Source organism: Calidris pugnax, unplaced genomic scaffold (assembly GCF_001431845.1).
Source record: "Calidris pugnax isolate Ruff unplaced genomic scaffold, ASM143184v1 scaffold186, whole genome shotgun sequence".
NCBI lineage: Eukaryota > Metazoa > Chordata > Aves > Charadriiformes > Scolopacidae > Calidris > Calidris pugnax.
The window spans coordinates 950,945-970,940 of record NW_015090994.1 but is presented as its reverse complement, the minus strand read 5'-3'; the positions used below and the strand labels follow the sequence as shown (position 1 = coordinate 970,940).

General features: G+C 40.6%; 1 protein-coding gene across 2 annotated transcripts in view; it reads right to left on the bottom strand.

Annotated features, from left to right (window-relative positions):
- Positions 1-4,946: 4,946 nt before the first annotated feature.
- RIC3 (RIC3 acetylcholine receptor chaperone) overlaps positions 4,947-19,996 on the bottom strand; it is a 24,054-nt gene continuing 9,004 nt past the window's right edge. The window contains exons 1-5 of one of the 2 annotated variants that reach the window (XM_014954847.1): positions 16,694-16,912; positions 15,217-15,295; positions 13,090-13,183; positions 7,154-7,299; positions 4,947-6,030 (exon numbers count right to left, since the gene is read on the bottom strand). In XM_014954847.1, the coding sequence (XP_014810333.1) occupies positions 5,540-6,030; positions 7,154-7,299; positions 13,090-13,183; positions 15,217-15,295; positions 16,694-16,891 (1,008 nt within the window). In that variant the 5' untranslated portion in view covers positions 16,892-16,912 and the 3' untranslated portion in view covers positions 4,947-5,539. Of the gene's footprint in view, positions 6,031-7,153; positions 7,303-13,089; positions 13,184-15,216; positions 15,296-16,693; positions 16,913-19,996 lie in introns of those variants that run through there. The other variant, XM_014954848.1, reaches the window with a different exon arrangement.

Below are 19,996 nucleotides of genomic sequence, written 5' to 3'. Positions count from 1 at the left end.
TGTTCATACTGTTGTTTTCTCTCCTGAACAGTTTGATTTCCGTGCAGATTTCTTCATGGTGATCTTTTCACCCATTTATTTCTAACCCAAAGCCTGCTGCTGTAGCTGAAAGCTCCTTTCTAACTCCTGCTGTATCTCCATAACACCACGCTTCTGTGTCTACAAGAGTCCTAATGTCTTCTGGTCTGTCTTTGCTTAAAAGAAGAATTATCTGGATCTCAACATTGGGCAGTATTGGCAGGAATACTTTGGAAATTTGGAAGGGAGGCCAAATTTTGCTCTTACATACAGCCCATGAAGCCTTGTTCACACTCAAGGGGGATCTGGACCATCTATCAGTGAAGAAGTTGAGTGAGGTCAGACATCAGCAAATGTTCTGATACAGGGTCAGTGAACACACCTTTTTATTGGATAAAAGTGACAGGAGACTCGCCATTTCCTCTGCCAGGAGCAACATAGGTTTGGGTCATCTTGCATTTTGGCAGCTGGTTGATCACAACAGTAGTTACCACCAGAGAGGAGTGGTCTCTGGGCACTGTGTAAGCAATCCTGGGCAGATCGCTGAGAAAAATAAGCATATTATCAGGTGTTTGTTTGCTCTCTAGGAATCTATGACCCCTCGTTTCTCCTTTTTGAACAGTTTCTTATAGTGAAGAAAGGGAAAAAATACCTGTGGAGGATGTTTGTATTATGAGACAGCTTTAGAAGTACCTCATAAAGTAAATACTTTGACGTGGTTAATTTCTGAGAGTTCCTAGTAGACACTGAACTGTGTTTTTATTTCCCACCACTGTTTTCATCCAACTAATGACTAATGAAAGATCCAGAGTTTGGCAGCAGCTCTAGAAATCCCCATTTTGGGTATGTGTACTGTTGGGACAGTATATACATAGACTATATCTGCCTGTAAAGAAAAATACACCTTTGTTTCTGACTTGTTTACTTAAACTTCAAGAAGTAGAAAGTGTAGGTGCCACATGAATGGTTCTGTCCCTATGAAATGAAAAAGCAGGTTAGTTAGGGGTTTGGAGGTTTTTTTATTCCCATTCTAATTAATCTCTTTGCCTTTCTTAAACAAACTAATGATACGCAGTAGAATTTGAGTATGTTATGGTCTAGATTTCCTTTATACTACATGGGATTTGAAGATTGGAAAATAACAAAACTGACAAAAACGTGTTAATCTTAAGAACTACTATTTAACCAGTCATGTTTTTTCATAATGCCTGTAATCCATTTCCCTTCTTTGCACACAAAACTGTCTTGGCCTGTTTCGAGTAGTCAGGTGTCTCATTTTTAAAAGCTCAGACCTCTACGGAGTTTTAGATAAACCTGCAAGAATGTGCTCTTACAAAGTAAATTTTTTAAAGAAACTCTTTAGTATTCTGGAGTAAATGTATTTATTTAACAGTATGTGCAATGACTGATTTTTTTGTATTTTCACATAATTTACCATATGTATGTCATAGAGGTTCTGGTATTTGTCAATACAGAATGCTGTGCAGAAATATTCAACTTAATTTGTTTGAAACAACTCTGTCTTTCCCTACCCAAGGTAAGAAATAGCTTGATAAATTACCTACACAGAGTATGGAGGTTATTTAACATAAGGAGTTTCCACTGCTGTTTATATTGTATTTTTACCTTTAACACTAATATAAATTAAAAACAGTCATAGAAATGATGCTATCAGTCTTGACTTGACCAGATCAAAACAGTCAGAAAAACCTGGAATGTAGCTCAGTAAAAGAACTATACTTAGGCAGGAAGATTAACTGGACAATTACAAAATAACCCAAGTTTAATATAGGTAAAAAGCTACTGGAAAGCAGAAGTGAAGCATCTGTCCTCCATACCTCTGACAGACAGCACTGATTCAAACTGGTGAGGTCAGACATCAGCAAATGTTCTGATACAGGGTCAGTGAACACACCTTTTTATTGGATAAAAGTGACAGGAGACTCGCCATTTCCTCTGCCAGGAGCAACATAGGTTTGGGTCATCTTGCATTTTGGCAGCTGGTTGATCACAACAGTAGTTACCACCAGAGAGGAGTGGTCTCTGGGCACTGTGTAAGCAATCCTGGGCAGATCGCTGAGAAAAATAAGCATATTATCAGGTGTTTGTTTGCTCTCTAGGAATCTATGACCCCTCTGAAAACTTGTGAAGCTCCAAAGCTGAGAAGAATCACTTGCCTAGACCAACTTTTCCAGCTGTATTTGTGCACAGCGTGCTCAGTCTGCCTGATCTGATGTTGCCTTCATTTGCTAGCTACACAGAGTATGGAGGTTATTTAACATAAGGAGTTTCCACTGCTGTTTATATTGTATTTTTAACACTAATATAAATTAAAAACAGTCATAGAAATGATGCTATCAGTCCTGACTTTACCAGATCAAAACGGTCAGAAAAACCTGGAATGTAGCTCAGTAAAAGAACTATACTTAGGCAGGAAGATTAACTGGACAATTACAAAATAACCCAAGCTTAATATAGGTAAAAAGCTACTGGAAAGGAGAAGTGAGGCATCTGTCCTCCATACCTCTGACAGACAGCACTGATTCAAACCCTTGAGGTCAGACATCAGCAAATGTTCTGATACAGGGCCAGTGAACACACCTTTTTATTGGATAAAAGTGACAGGAGACTCGCCATTTCCTCTGCCAGGAGCAACATAGGTTTGGGTCATCTTGCATTTTGGCAGCTGGTTGATCACAACAGTAGTTACCACCAGAGAGGAGTGGTCTCTGGGCACTGTGTAAGCAATCCTGGGCAGATCACTGAGAAAAATAAGATATTGTCAGGTGTTTATTTGCTCTCTAGGAATCTATGACCCCTTTGAAAACTTGTGAAGCTCCAAAGCTGAGAAGAATCACTTGACTAGACCAAGTTTTCCAGCTGTATTTGTGCACAGCGTGCTCAGTCTGCCTGATCTGATGGTGCCTTCATTTGCTTTGAAGTATGTGGTTGGTATAAAACCATTAAAAAAAAAACAATTTCTAAAAAGATTTCTAAATTGCTTTGAAGTATGTGGTTGGTATAAAACCATTGAAAAAAACTATTTCTAAAATGATTTCTAAATTATTTTCTAACTCTTACCTGGGTTCTCTTGTCTGGTGTTTGGAATACGTAAGGGTGATAGAGGGGAGCTCTGGCACGGTGTAGTGGTCCTGGGGAGCCATGCTGGAGGTGGATCTTCTTGGTTCTTCTTGACTGTAAGGTGGATCCATGGGCTCCACACCATGAACCACAAGAGGGACAGCCATCACTACAATGTGGTTGGTGGTGCTCCCTCTAAGGCTGCCTCTGATAGACAGCATAGACCTGGCATCCTCTGGGCCACTGGGCCAGCTCCACATGAGGAGTTTGTCAGAGGCCACCAAGGGAGGTCCTTGGGGCCAGGCCTTGGTGGCCTTTCTTTTTAGCCTGAGGTTCACCCTCACTCTATTCTCTACTTTTAAGGACAAACCTCCTCACTGCTCTCTTTTTTTTTTTTTTTTTTCCAATCCCCAGGGATATTTTTAATGTTCTTTTCTAACACAAAGGTCCAATTCCTGCACTTATCTGGGAGTCTCACCAAGAGGCTTCACCACAGCTACGGCAAAGACAAAGAACAACTCATAACACCTCAGTCTTGCTCACGCTCTTCCTGGAACACAACACAGACTAGGCTACTGGTCCTGTGGCATGGAATAAGCTGGGAAATGGGCTGTGGTTTGGGGTTGCATATTAATTTTGCAGATTGTAATGGCAACAGTTTCTTGGGCAAACAGCAGCAATGACATGGTTGAGAGTCACCTGTAGAACTACGGTCTGTTCTGCTGATCAGTTAACATTCAGGTAAGAGAAACAAGGCATACTTTCTCCTCCAGCTTCCTGGTAATCTCATAAATACATATCCTTTGATTAATTTTCATAACCAGTAGCACACAAACAGATATTTTTGAGATCACAACAGTAGTTACCACCAGAGAGGAGTGGTCTCTGGGCACTGTGTAAGCAATCCTGGGCAGATCACTGAGAAAAATAAGATATTGTCAGGTGTTTATTTGCTCTCTAGGAATCTATGACCCCTTTGAAAACTTGTGAAGCTCCAAAGCTGAGAAGAATCACTTGACTAGACCAAGTTTTCCAGCTGTATTTGTGCACAGCGTGCTCAGTCTGCCTGATCTGATGGTGCCTTCATTTGCTTTGAAGTATGTGGTTGGTATAAAACCATTAAAAAAAAAACAATTTCTAAAAAGATTTCTAAATTGTTTTCTAACTCTTACCTGGGTTCTCTTGTCTGGTGTTTGGAATACGTAAGGGTGATAGAGGGGAGCTCTGGCACGGTGTAGTGGTCCTGGGGAGCCATGCTGGAGGTGGATCTTCTTGGTTCTTCTTGACTGTAAGGTGGATCCATGGGCTCCACACCATGAACCACAAGAGGGACAGCCATCACTACAATGTGGTTGGTGGTGCTCCCTCTAAGGCTGCCTCTGATAGACAGCATAGACCTGGCATCCTCTGGGCCACTGGGCCAGCTCCACATGAGGAGTTTGTCAGAGGCCACCAAGGGAGGTCCTTGGGGCCAGGCTTTGGTGGCCTTTCTTTTTAGCCTGAGGTTCACCCTCACTCTATTCTCTACTTTTAAGGACAAACCTCCTCACTGCTCTCTTTTTTTTTTTTTTTTTTCCCAATCCCCAGGGATATTTTTAATGTTCTTTTCTAACACAAAGGTCCAATTCCTGCACTTATCTGGGAGTCTCACCAAGAGGCTTCACCACAGCTACGGCAAAGACAAAGAACAACTCATAACACCTCAGTCTTGCTCACGCTCTTCCTGGAACACAACACAGACTAGGCTACTGGTCCTGTGGCATGGAATAAGCTGGGAAATGGGCTGTGGCTTGGGGTTGCATATGAATTTTGCAGATTGTAATGGCAATGGTTTCTTGGGCATGGCTGTGGTTTGGGGTTGCATATTAATTTTGCAGATTGTAATGGCAACAGTTTCTTGGGCAAACAGCAGCAATGACATGGTTGAGAGTCACCTGTAGAACTACGGTCTGTTCTGCTGATCAGTTAACATTCAGGTAAGAGAAACAAGGCATACTTTCTCCTCCAGCTTCCTGGTAATCTCATAAATACATATCCTTTGATTAATTTTCATAACCAGTAGCACACAAACAGATATTTTTGAAAAAGTCAGAAGAGACATTTGGGTAACTGGGATGACAACGGGTAGAGATAAGGACTGTTTGTTCAGAATCAGAAAGAATCACAAATATCTGAAGGGAATAATCTGCTCCAAGATACCAGTCTCCAAAAAGCAAGGACAAAGTGCTGTTGGCAACGCCATGGTAAGCCATGACAAGGTTGCATGAAAGAGGGCACCAGCTTCCAGCTCAGGTAGATGATGTGACTGATTGTCACCACGGGAATTAAATCAGTACAAGGAGATGAACACAGAGAAGTCTGCATTGGGAACAAAAACCACACGAATGACAGTTTATGACCTCTACTTTTACCTTCTAGATAACATCCACCATTGTCCCTCTTACTCGAGTCCTTTCGTGTTGCGCTTTCTCAGTGTGCCTGTTTCATCTGAATCACTGCCTTTTTGCTTCTTCAGTGCTGCATTTTCACTTTCAGACTCTACAGACAGGTCCTCTTGGGTTGACTCTTCTGCTTCGCTGCAGCTGTCAGAGTGGAAGCCAGCGTTCTCTGCTACGACAGCAGGATCATCATCCTCACAACAACAGCAGCACTCCTCACTGCTTTGGCTGTGATGAAGGCCCCCCTCCTCTTCACTGGTGTCAGTTATCTCCTCCTTTTTCTGCATTAAAGCAGGGCCGTCCCTCCCCATGGTGAGATCCGTTAGCAGGGTTTCATTGCACAGATGGTCTTCATCCTCCATGCCCTCCATCCTTTCTGCCAGCTCTTCTGCAGAGGGCTGGCTCAGGTCAGGGTAATCTACAAAGATTGTGTCCTGTTTGCGCTTGAAGCAATTGGAATTATCATAGACAGGATAGGTCTCTTCTGGATAACCTTAGGGATAAATCGATACGCAACCTGAAGTTACCAGCATTTAAAAGTAGTACTGACTTCAGTGATGGCTGCAGAAGTTTGTTAAAAGAGTTGTTTTTAGCACTGCCAGTGTGTGTGTCATCCATTTAATACCATGTATATGTCACAGCATTAAATCCATGGCAAGAACGTGCATAACATGACTTTGCGGGAGATGATGAGAAAGCACTTATTTTTAGAGAGCTAGAATATCAGCCCTGACTTTCAGAAATATCTGAGCTTTGCTGAAAGCTATAGGAGCTAAGAGGTGAAAACTGCATGTCTTAGATCATTAAATAGATCCCCCCCTTTTTTTTTTCCGTCTACAGATTGACTGATTCATGTTTTGAAGACTTTTGCTATAAACAGCATTATTTATAAAGTTGAAAAAACAGATCTGTCAATGATTCAGCATTATTTATAAAGTTGAAAAAACAGATATGTCAATGATTTTGTGCATTTCGTTTTAGAAAATGCCTCATGAACTTGACTTAAGAAAACAGAGCTTGAGGCCGCTGTTTATGTTTTAGATCATTTTTGAAAGCTTCTTAAAGAGCAAGGAATTAAGCCATCTAAAATTATGATATAGTGAGCAGCTCAGCTAGGATATCTTGAAAACACCAAGGAACAGAAAGGACATTCAAATAAATAATTTTTAGAAGGCAGAACTTCCTGGAGTTTACTTTTACAACATTGGAGCAAACAAAGAATGACTAATCAAAAGTAGAAACTCTGAGTTACCCAAAACATTGATTCTGATATCCAAGGGGTTTATGGTTTTGCATGAAATCCAGCCCAGCAAAGAAAGGGAAAGATATAAACCTACAGCAGCCAGGACCCAGCAGCAGATGGAGCATATGGGAATGTTCATATGCCACTTTTGGCAGCAGATGGTGTAGTGTTTACACTAAAGGAAATGCTGGATGCCTCAAAATCTATTTTCTTTCTATTATGTTCAGGAAAATAAACCGCCTCTTGCAAAGTTTTGAATACTGACTTCTGAAAAGGAAGGATAAAGTCAGCATAAAATTTGGAAAGGATCTGGGACTCGAAGTAATCCTTAATTTTTCTCATCAGGGTAATGGTAAGAAAGGCTCTTGCTTACCTTCCCAATCCTCCATGTACGGAGCTTCTTCAGCTTCCTTCTCAGGGGAGATGCCATCTATGAATTTTCCTTCTTTCATAACTCTAGTAATTTCTCGGAGTTGCTGAAGTAACCGTTTTTCCTGGTCCGTGGTAACATTTTGAGTCCTGCTAGAAAACATTAAACACCAGAATTTAGTCGACTATCGTTACAAACTATTAACAGAGATTGAACCCAACTCTTTGGTCCATCCCAGCAGCACACTCTGAAGAAACCTGGCTGCAGTATGGTCACTCTTCAACAGCTGCATGTGGTCTGCCCTCCAGCTCAGTATAAAGGTTTAGCCATTTATCTAGAAAAAACTGAAACAGGGAAAGGAAGGCAGGTAGCACCAATGTGGGAGGAAGATGAAAAAGTGACACACAAGCAAAACTTACGGTACAGAAGACAGTATGGAAATTTCTGTCTTTTAAAAAAAGAGCGTTAGGTGAGAATTCGAGGGCCAGACCTGGTTTGAAGCATTATAGGAAAATGCAACTCAGAATCTATGTTACATTTAAAGCAGCTAGTGGGGCTGATCAAAAATGTCTCACGCAGACATTAGTCTCAAGAGTCTGATGAGTACAAATTATGGCCATTAACGGTATTAAATGTGCAAGGCCTCATTAAGAAATGTCAGTTGGACAGGTCATCATCACACAGAGTCAACAATGCTGCCTGGTGGGGGGGCAGGGAGAAGCAGGAAGGAAACATTAAAAATGAAAAGAACATGTTAGATGTAACTGTAACTTGCCTTTTGAATCAGAGAGAGAGTGGAAGAGGACTGAGATTTTTATCACATTTAAAGTAAACTATAATTTTGAGTGATTCTACACTGCTGATTCTAGTAATTACTACTGTTCAGGTAATACCATTACTTACCGTTGTAACAAAAATACTTCCAACAGATAAGATCATGTAGTCATTACATGTTATTTTTCTCTGGAAAAAAACCCAAACTGCCTCCTAATGATCTCTTGGGCAAAAAGAAATATTTGGAGGGTGGTGATCTGAGCTCTACTAACTCAGTAGGTCAGAAAAAGAAAGAATAGGAAAGAATGATACTTAGGGGTGAAAATGGTTCTGACTGTTGCACTTGTTTTATCTTAAATTTCAGGTGGCTGAGTAGGTGTTTGATCTCTCTGTAAGTGCCAGTTCAAGCCCCTCAGGGGACCTTGGCACTACTCTGGTGCTCTTTTGAATCTCACTGTGTTTTAGGCAGGATCTATTGCCCCTAGTGACTAGGAGAGGGTGGCCCTCAGCATCCATAGAATGCTACCTGAGGTCAGCCAGATGATCTCTGGTGATCTCCAGACCATCAGATAGACAGATAATCTCCAAGATTAGACAGCTGCTCAGTGAATCTTAGGGGTGAGACGGGAAGAGAGGAGCTGGAAATAGATTAATGATTTTGGATTTAAGTGATTAGTACCTATCTAAACCTTGTTCCAAGTACCTGAATTCTCATAAACGTGAAAACTTGCAGCTTCCATCTTCAGTTTTTCCTCTTTCTAACTGTTGTGAATAGAGCTGTGAGCTTCCCCTGAGTGGCACTTGGCCCCACAGTTTGAAAAGCTGACAGGGAGGTTGCACTGAGCCCCCTCAAGTTGAGGTGGCAGTTTGTTCCCCAGACCAAGTGAAGATGTGGAACAGCATCTTCTCAAAAGCCTGCATTATGCAGATGTAGAATTTGAGATGTGAATTACCAGGCACACAAAAAGAACTGGTTCTATCACCTAGCTGCCTTTGACAGAAGCTGTAATAGAACTGTCAAACTAATCCTCCTTTGATAGACAAAAGTGTATGTAATTTTAATATCCATCACCTGGATAAAGACAGAAAGGTCTGTCTGTTTAGCACAATGGGGAGACATGCTAGCTCAAATAACAGGATCAATCAATGCAGCTGAAATAGTGTGGGATTTCCTATAGAAAAATTCCTAATATGCTGGATACTCTCATTAGAAAGCGCTGTCTTATTGCAACACAAGGTCTCTGTGAGTTTTTCAGAGTATTCCTCCTCCAAGATACCTGGCTTAAAAGACAAATTCCCCTACAGAGAGGGAGAAACCGAAGCCCATGCGCTATTTTCACTTCATTTAAAACCACTATGAAGACCTACTGTAGGATGCTGACAATGTATAAGCCATCTGACTGTCTGCACAGTGGAAATTTACCAGAGCATAATGCACTTAGGAGCACTGAGAGGACAACAGATGCAAAAGGTTTACAGTGTAAGAAAAGGACAATATTTTTGCTGTGTGTATTTGTAGCTCCAACACAGCTATTACTCTTCATAGTGGCAATGCTTATGTTTTGTAGAGTCCCACAGTGCTCACTAACAGGTAAAGTGAAGGTTTCTTATTCTTACACTGAGATCAGAACATTTCCTAAAGAGCTATGATGACTGCAGTGAAAATCCATAATCTAACATGGTATCTCAGACATGTCAACTGGTAGTTTGTTGTTTCATGACCTTAAAATGATCACTATTAAAATGCAGCTATAGCCCCAAAATGGAACCCTGTGGAGTACAGCCTCTATCTCTCTTCCCTATCACATTTGCTCAGTTTATGGTAAGTTTTTCCAATTGATAGCCTGGTAAACAGGACTTTAAAAACAAGTAATTGAGCTGCGTTATTCCTACCTATTTCTGAAACACCACATACATACACTTGCTACAGAAGAAAGCAGGATAAAATCACAGAGCACAGGACATATTATTCCTTTGAAACAGATAATGAAGAAATTCTAAGAATAAACTGTCCTTCCAAACTCATCCGCATTTCAAAAGCAATGGGGTTTTTTTGAAGAAAATATACAAACTTAGAATGCCTTTGGATTTTAAGAATCTCCACCAGAAGGAGAAAGCCAGGATGAATCCTGGAGTAGTTCTGCTGGGAGGGTAACTCTCCTGAAGTCTAGCAAGAGGAAACTGAGGCATAAGCTCAGACATCAACGCTATTACAAACTCTGTGGATTATGATGATACACTGTATTTGTGACAATGAAAAATAAGTCCTTTGTTTTGGTTACTAATATTTCACCTGGCAGTCTGGGAGATGCTTTGCCATCTCTAGTATAATGGGCCATGGTCTCACACAGCATCTTTCAGTATTAGTTTAAATTTAATATCAGTTATTTCTTTCTCTGACTTTTCTGTTATAAGGATTTCTGTTTATCTGCATTTTAATAAATGGAGCTCAAGTAATTTTTCCTCTCTTCCTCTTTCCTTTTTATTTCAATCTGTCAACATCCAGATTGAATTAACACTGTAGTCTGTGCTCTAATTACACTTTCTAACCATACATTTTATTTTAAGACATTCATCCAGTATTACTGAACTTAATCACAGTGTAGATTAAGAAAGCTTCAAAGTCTGGGTGTATTTGAAAAACAGCTATTTGCTCCATCTAGAGGTGCTTTTCCCATTCTCTTTAAAGAGGCCATATACAAAATTCTCTATTAGATTCAGATTCTGATTTCCCCTGAGGCTTTTAGATCCATCTATAAAAATAGTTTGGTTGAACAAAGAAGGGAAGTTCTACTAAATAAAGGCTCTGAGCCAATAACACAGAATGGAACAAATACTGGATCAGACTCTAAACCCATTTCTCAGTAAAAAATAGCCTATCCCAGAGAGTCAGCACAGTGGATAATAAAAATCAGTGGATAAGGAACTGGCTAGATGGTCGCATCCAGAGGGTGGTACTCAATGGCTCAAAGTCCAGATGGAAACCAGTCACAAGTGGTGTTCCTCAAGGGTCCGTGCTGGGGCCGGTGCTGTTTAACATTTTTATCAATGATATAGACAGGGAGATTAAAGGCACCATCAGCAAGTTTGCGGACGACACCAAGCTGTGTGGTGTTGTCGATACACCAGAGGGATGGGATGTCATCCAAAAGGACCTGGACAGGCTGGAGAGGTGGGCCCAGGTGAACCTCATGAGGTTCAACAAGAGCAAATGCAAGGTTCTGCACCTGGGCCGGAACAATCCTCGCCACCAATACAAACTAGGGGGTGAGGTGTTGGAAAGCAGCCCTGAGGAAAGGGACTTGGGGGTTCTGGTGGACGAGAAGCTGGACATGAGCAGGCAGTGTGCAGCTGCAGCCCAGAAGGCCAATCGCATCCTGGGCTGCATCAAAAGAAGCGTTGCCAGCAGGTCCAGAGAGGTGATTCTGCCACTTTGCTCTGGTGAGACCGCAACTGGGGTATTGTGTGCAGGTCTGGAGCCCTCAATATAAGAAGAACATGGACCTGATGGAGCGGGTCCAGAGGAGGGCCACAAGGATGATCAGGGGGATGGAGCACCTCCACTACGAGGACAGGCTGAGGGAGCTGGGGATGTTCAGCCTGGAGAAGAATGATCATGGGGATGGAGCACCTCTGCTCCGAGGACAGGCTGAGGGAGCTGGGGTTGTTCAGCCTGGAGAAGAGGAGGCTCCGGGGAGACCTAATAGCAGCCTTCCAGTACCTGAGGGGGCTACAGGAAGGCTGGGGAGAGCCTGTTTAGAAAGGCCTGCAGTGACAGGACGAGGGGCAATGGCTTCAAGCTGGAGGGGAACAGATTTAGACTGGAGATTAGGAGAGGGCTCTTCACTGTGAGGGTGGTGGAGCACTGGAACAGGTTGCCCAGGGAGGTGGTTGAGGCCCCTTCCCTGGAGATATTCAAGGAGAGGCTCGACAAGGCCCTGGGCAACCTGGTCTAGTTGGGGGTGTCCCTGCTGACTGCGGGGGGGTCGGACTAGATGGCCTTTGGAGGTCCCTTCTGGCCTGGGCAATTCTATGATTCTATCTGGGCATCTCGTAAGCCTATTTCTGGCAGCTTAGAGGTACGCATAGAGCATTGGATTAGTGCTCCAAAACAGAGATAAGTAATAGTCAAAATAGTATCCTTCTGTTTTATCAGCACCAGGGGTTCTCCTGCTGGAATCTGGCCTGACACAGGCCAGTCTGGCACCTCGTCCTGCTGAGTTCACGCTGCAACGTGGGCAAAACTACCTGCTCAAAGAGAATGCAGTTTGAAGCATAAATGAACATTATGCATGAGTTCGGCGAGGAATTTTTCCTACAGAATGGTTTAAAAAAGGCATTGATTGATCCAGACAAAGTTAACAGGCCTTACAGCCTGAAGAGCTATCTTTTTTGCTTGCAAACCTCACCTTAATATTCATGGTATTTGAATTTTCAAACTCTGCAGTTATGCATTGTCCTACTGATGTGTTGTTATATTCCTTGTGAAAAACACAGACTTGCTTCCAGTGCTTCTTTATAACGTAGAATACTGATCTCAGATTTATAGCAAACATTAATAAACATAATAAATTTTTAAATCCCGCTTTTACAACTCCTTTTTTCTTTTATATTCAGAAGCAAATGCATTGATTTACTGGTTACTGGGTGGAACTAAGTAATGGAATCATATTATTATACAATTCTGCCCTTAAAGAAATATTTTATGGATATTCTAACAAGCATTTCCATAGATTATAACAGCATTTCTATTTAGAAAAATAATCCACAGGACTGGAAAAAAAGCCATAAAACAAATGGGTCTCTTAGGAATCACTCAAAATATTACTTTGGTCATATTAGGACAGGTTGTTTATATACTTCAAATGTAGAGTTTTATTTTCTGTTTACACATACATGTCATTATCTTCCAAACAATGCACTGTACAAAGGGGGAGGGTAGGGATAGCTGTGTTTCTGTTTAAGGAAAATTAAGTCGGAAAAAATTATTTAAATGTAGATGCTGAAAATAGAAAAACTGCATAACAAAAACTGTAATGTTTAAAATAAAATTTCTACAATTTGAAGTAGTAATAAAAATGCTATTTTAATATAGCCAATGTAAGAAAGTTTAATTTCTAATCAGACCAGAATCTCTCCCTAAAATGCTGTAATTTGAAACATACCTGTCACAATTAGGTCCCACTCTGTTGATTAATTTTTCCATAGCTTCTTCTGTCTCTCTCAGTTTTTCCTGGAGTTGAGTGAGCTCGTAGTCAGCTGTAAAACAAAGAAAATCCCAAGATCTGTCAGTAGGAGCTTTGAAAATGCATCCCTGTCCCATTACCACATGTAGCATATACTTTACCAAACCAAACTGGCTGGGAGGAAACTAAAACATGCAGCTTAAAGAGTTCTACCTACTTTTCCTGGTATAAGGAGGTGAAGGCTATTGCCAATGGTAATAGGATACACAGAAAGTGTGTTCTTTCAAAGGCTCCCAAACAACCTCCCAATAAGCAGAGTGAGTAGGCCACTGTAAACACCCTGGAGATTTAAGTTAGAAAAAAGAAAATACCATACTTTTTTTTTCTTAGGGGAAACATAGTGTTTTACTGTCTACCACAAAATTAATGGTTCTCATGGAATTTCCCTGCTAAATCCTTGGGAACAGAGACAAAAGGTCCCTTGAGCATTTTCTAATGAGTCCAAGGTTTGAGAAACCACATCTTTATCGAAGAGAATAAAGTTCATGGGCTGACACAGATGTGCCAGGGTAGGCAGGGAGTGGAAATGTTCTGCCATGCTTACCAGGCTGAAGAACAGCTCACCACAGCCTGGGGAGCCAGGCACAGTATTGCCACAGCTGCACTTCTGCTCAAGAGATGTGTCCACATTTCAATAGTAGACACACATGCATGCAGGAACACCCATACTGCCTTTAATTTAGCTAAAAGCATTAACAGCAGCATGGCTGTCAACAAAAATGCTTGAGCTTCTTGTTTGGCTTTTGCAGCTCACAACCAAAATCCTACAGCTGGGACTTCATTGTCCCCAGCTGCAGAAGAAAATGAAACCAGCCTGGGTTAGTTAAATACTCAGCTGCTACAGGCACAGCCATGTAAGCAGCACAAAGCCCCAGAGTAGGGATGGAGAAAGCCATCCACAAACATCCTGCTTTTGGGAAGATCTCTAGTCTGCAGACAATATTTAGCATGTTCCCCATTTAAAAATATGGGAAAGTAAATTGGCAAAGAGAAAGTGACTCCCTCCAAGTCACTATGTAAGTGGTTCTAAGCCCAGTGGCTTGTCCCCTGCTCTGCTAAAGCTTGCAATGGATGTGTTAGGAATACAAATGAAGAGCTCTAGAAAGAGGCAGAATAATTTTCACCACTAAAATTCGTTGGGTTATAATGATGGTAAATGTTTAACTTACTGCAAAGTTAGTTTCTCTTACCAAGCATTAGAGGAAAAAAAATACAATTACCTTCACTAATAAATTGCACAAAATTGCCAGGCACAATGTGGTACAAGTGCACTGAAAATACAATCTGTATCACTGAGTACATTAGGTATTCCTAATATATGCATTAATGTCAAGATAATTACAGCTATGTTAAGAGAATTACCTTACTGCTAGCACTTCCTATAAAGCTCCAAGTACGATTCTTTCCTATTACAATTCAGCCAGCTAAACAGAAAACATTTAAATACTGGTATGGTAACTACTCATCCAGTCTTCAAGAGGAAGCTTATTAATTTATCTAATAAATGTCTACAAACAGTTGAGTCCATCCCATCAATGTTTAGGTAAAACCACAGTAACATTTCAGAATACTGTTTGCTTTCTCATCAAAACTTACAGCATTGCTAAAAGGGAAGGGAAAAAGTAGGGAAGTGCCTGGTGATGCCTAAGAATTCACAGATTCAAAAAAATGAAGGTAGCTTTTAATAATATCTTTATATACTATTACTAGAACATTATGGATTATAGAATAATTATAAATGGACATCCTATTATCCATTTTTAATCTTTAGCTGCATAGCTTTTCAGCAAATCCATACAGTTAATTCAGTGAACCTCATGAAAAGCCATTGCTTCCTCTGGGACTTGACATCAGGCCGCTATCGCAGAGTCTCATTAGCTGAATGAGATGAGAAAGTGATGGTGCAGTAATTCTCTTTAACTCTTGAGCATTCCAACACAGAAATCTTCTGGCTTGTTCTTTATGGGCTGGAAACAGCAGCTTTACAGTGAAGAAACCTCTACAGAGTCAACAGCTACACCAACACAACTCAGAAGCCATACTCACTGATTTTCCTCTTCAGGTTTCCAGGTGCAGCAATAGGGCATTTCCGCTCCCCAGCAACAGTTTTTCCCTTGGAAGCCAGCTGATGAGTGAAAAAAGACCATGCTTCTATGAGTTACAGAAATAGCAATAGATAAGCCCCAAAGGCAACACCAAAAAGGACAGAAAACTAAAATATGCCAGAAAGTAACCACCGAAAAGGATGGCCAGCAGCAAAATTAGATAACCATGAAAAGTGCCTGGGAGATATTGCCAGCTTAAAACTGCTAAAAGACACTTGGAACAAATGATATTTTTAAGCAGAGTGAAACCAAAACTCATCAAAAATAACTTTTTCATTTTAGAATATTTATCTGTTCCAGCCTGATCCTGTAATTCTTCTGTGTACAGGTGGGAAAAAACCAGTGTATTGGGCAATTATTGTGAAATGAAGGGCAGGTTCTGAAGCAATTGTATGTGACTGCACCCATCCTTCTTGCCTCAGTTTCTGCCATTATCCCTCACAAACTTTGTACCTGCAGCAAAGACAGTGGCTGTCTCTACACAGAAACTGCAGGCTATCTATTTCTTTTGTCTTTGTGTTTGATCACTCATCCAATTCACCTTGCTCTTGAGAGCAGGCTCAACTGTTTGGACACTGTTCAGTCTGGATTCAGCACCCACTCAAAAGAAAAAACATTTCCACAAGTCCCCTTCTCCCTCCTCCCACACAGCTGACTGTCATCACCTACATGCAGGTCACATCTGTGTAACAAAAAGCCATGAGAAGTTAAAATCAGGTGTGAAACACTTGAGAGGAATTTGGGCTGAGCTTTTTTAAACTAGCTTTCAACTAGTTCCTCAGCTGGGGTAGTTCCAGTGTGGTCAATACGACCCCAAACTCCTGTTCTCCAATGATGTGGTTCCAGATGTGATGATTGTTCCAGAAGGTATGCAATAGCTAACCCCAAACTCCTGTTCTCCAATGATGTGGTGCTTTTGTTCCAGAAGGTATGCAATAACTGTACTCCCTCTCTCCCACCTTAAATATGTAACACAATTTTGGACAAGATAATCTTTAAGGTCCCTTCCAACCTAGAAGATTCTGTAATACATGACATATATAGTATATATATGCAGTCACACATGATAGAATACTCTGTGTACATTCAGAATTAATCTAACATTGTTCTAGACATACACATTTTCCAGGGAGGGGAAATCCTGAAAAAAAAAGTACGAGTGGAAATCCTGAAAAAAAAGTAAAAGTTCAGAGGCCAATACAGGATTTCAGCAACCTGTCCCTACATTCTTAGCCACAGTCTCTGCCATCATGAAAACCACACGACACACCAATCTTTCAACCAGCAAAGATCCACCACAAACAATTTTTTTTTGAGCAAGGCTGAAATGGAACCAAGGACAGAATGGGACTATTGTTTCCGGTTTGAGGATTTTTTAGTTGCTATTTCCCTGACTTTCCAATTGACGTTGGTCTTACCTTAAATAAAATGTACAGGATATATAAGAAGATGCCAAATCCATATATAGGGATAATCTGCCCCACAAGACCTCTCCCAGATCCACCAGTGCTTCCACTGCCACCTCCACCTGCCTTGGCTTTGGCAACTGCTTCAGCCAGGTGGGACCTTGGAAAATGAGGAGTAGCTCGGCTGTCGGGAGTGACCTGGTAATGCATCCTGGGTGGAAAGCGACCAAGCTTCCCTGCAAGGAAACACACAATAATTAGGTTTCTTCTATTACTTTTCACCCTTTTTTCGTGCAGCCTAAAACTGCAGCAGGCGCGGCTGACTTCTTTCCTCTCCTTTTAAATACACCACCCCTGATTAATAAAGTAACTTGTTGGACTGTAAGTACCAAGTCTGTAAATTCAGTCCTTGGTCGTTTGCTAGATGCAGTGCTAGGAGTTAGGGAGGCACAATTACCCTCTTAAGAAAAAAAGCTGGCAGGGTAATTAACAAAACACAGAGTTTAACAGCTATATACTTGTCCAACGACCCTAAGAATCAGCATCCCTAACAGGATGAAAACCTAAACTCTTACTTCTGGTTCTCTGCTCAGAAAAACCCCAACAACGTATTGGTTTTCTGCTATGAACCTGATCTTTCAGTATTATGCAAAGACATGTTAATGTATAAACCACTACCCATCTAGTGTCCTGATACACAACTACAGTGTTTGCCCAGTATAGATTTTCATCTCTTGGCATAAAAAGTAGTATTTTACCTGATTTTACCAAATGAGTAATGAAAGATAAAGTGGTAACCCCTTGAACTGTTCTTCTTAAAAAGGTGTTGGGTAAAGCAATAGAGGAGACTGAATATAGCTTAGGACATTCAGCATTTTAGAGGGGAAACAATGATTTCTAGCATTGAGAGAGGCAGAGAGAATCTAAGACAAGAAAGGGGAGTGAACATAAATGGGCGCATGGATGCTACAGTGAGACTGCAGAAAGCCTGAAATGCTGCTGTGGATGATTTCATTCAACTGAAAGGCACTAGAATCTCAATAAATCTAAGTTGATGCAGATACTGTATTTTCTAGCTGCCATTAATTCAATAACTTTGAAATGAAATTCACTATTTCACTCCCCTGCAAGCAACTAACTTTACTTCTGTAACTACCCAGCTGCAACTAATTTTAAGACAAGTGAAAATTAGATTAAATTAACATTTACTCTTGCTAGGAAACACCATCATAGCTAAATTCCTGAGCACAGACATCACATTAAATACATATTAGGAAGTGATAGCGATAATTTGTGAAGTTCTTCTATTGAAAACACATTTTTCTTGTAGGTGAAGGATGCTGTAGGCAGTAGTGAAACTGCCTGGGTATACCACCGCTGACCAAAACCTCTCTCAGATTAGCTCAGGCTTAACTTTGAGGAAGCTGTTATCATGCACTTTAATTTTAGTGAATTATTCAAAGTCTGTGATGGAAAGCATAGCATCTTATTTACAAGAAAATCCATCTTCCAGCAGGAATGCCTTGTAGCAGTAGGTCACTGGGGAAATAACTGGTGTCGTGTAGAGAGCAGCATCACTAAAGGAGGGATGAAACAGCAGGGTAGATAAACCTTTGCAAAACATCTTATACTCATGCAAAAATTATTTATAAAAAAAAAAAAGAGATAAAGAAAGCAGAAAATAATTGACAAAGGTGAAACTGCATTTAACGGGAATTTAAAGGGAACAGTTTTCTAAATTATCCACAAGCCCTCATTTGTGCTTTAAAAGATTCAATTCAATTAAAGATAATCAGACCAAAGGGACACACACTAGTCATCTCATTATCAAAATAATTTTAAAGGGGAATTTCATGGCTTCTAGTTCTAAATCTTCCCTGTTGATTTTTAAACTTTTATAATTATTTCCTTATTTAAAAAAAAAAAAAAAATTAATTTTAGCTTTTTATTGTAAAGAACCCATGTAAATTACAGACGGAATTGACAGCACAGGTAACTTAAAAGCACCATATGCAAAAATATGTCAAATAGGATATAAATGAAAATGCATAGCAATTTGGACACCGCTGTCAATTAAACAACATACCTCATGCTTTTGGAATGTCTCTCAGCTCCCGTGTGACAGCCTGAGCTGCATGTGGTAACTCCACCCAACGCACCCTACCTGGCCTCACGAGCTTTTTACCTAAGCTTTACCCAACATGCTTAATAATTTGTCAGTTTAATGCTTCAAACCAGCTCTGCAAACCAGCTACAGGGCAAGCAGAGCACGTTTCGTCTAATCCTGTCCCTTCAACAGCTTTAGGTCCAAAAATAAAATTATGCCCCAGCTAATATTTGTGTTGTTTAAGAGACTAGTTTCTGAATATAGATGAAGTCCCTAATAGCAATATCACATTAAATTTACTGTGGGTTTTTTAAACTTTTAAGAATATTAACACTCAGCTGAAAAAAAGCAAATCTTAAAAAGTATATTTATAGCACACCTAATAACATGGCCAACCAGCTGATAATATTCAGACTACACAAGTGTCTTTTTTCCAAGAAAGCTGTTATGTGTTCTGTCTTAATGGGGTTTAGGAATTGCTACTGAACCCAACTCGACTATTCATAAAGTTACTTAGACTTGAGTTATTGTACAATTCAGCAACTCTTAATCTAGATAATATGTCTTTCTGCAACATTTGTCCAGCTGTGAAATGCTGGGATACATACATACACATCTAATAAAAAAATAAAGTTTGACATACAGTACATATGGGCTGCTGCTACATTAAGTTTGCACTTTGTTCATCAACAGATGGTTACATTACTTTGGTTTGGAAATACTAAGATTGTGGTTTTTTCCGAGCAAGCCATTTACTATTCCTTACTGTGCATGCAAAACCAAACAAAAAAAAAACCCAGAGCCCAAGATCAAACCAGTTAGACGTTTTGCAAAAGCTTTAACTGAAAAAGATGTGACAGTGGGATACAGAACTATCCTCCTGCCTCAGCAATGCAAATTCCAGCCCTCAAACCTATCTTCAAACCGTACTCTCACTCCCACGTTTAGGGATGCTTAGGTGCCACTTACATTTTCCTGGTAACATGTTCATCATAGTGACTGAAAAAGTAAACCACCGCTTTCTCAGTCACAGGGATCAGAAATGAAATATGCTTTTGTGAGAACCAGAACTCAGGAGTTTTGTACATTTTTTGTCCCCTGCTCTGTTGGACGTGACATTTAAAGAAGATGTGTGCTCTAAGCAAAGCTTGTGCTATGGGAAGGAGGATATGCAAGACCTCCCTCTCTGGTAAATGCAATAAAAGACA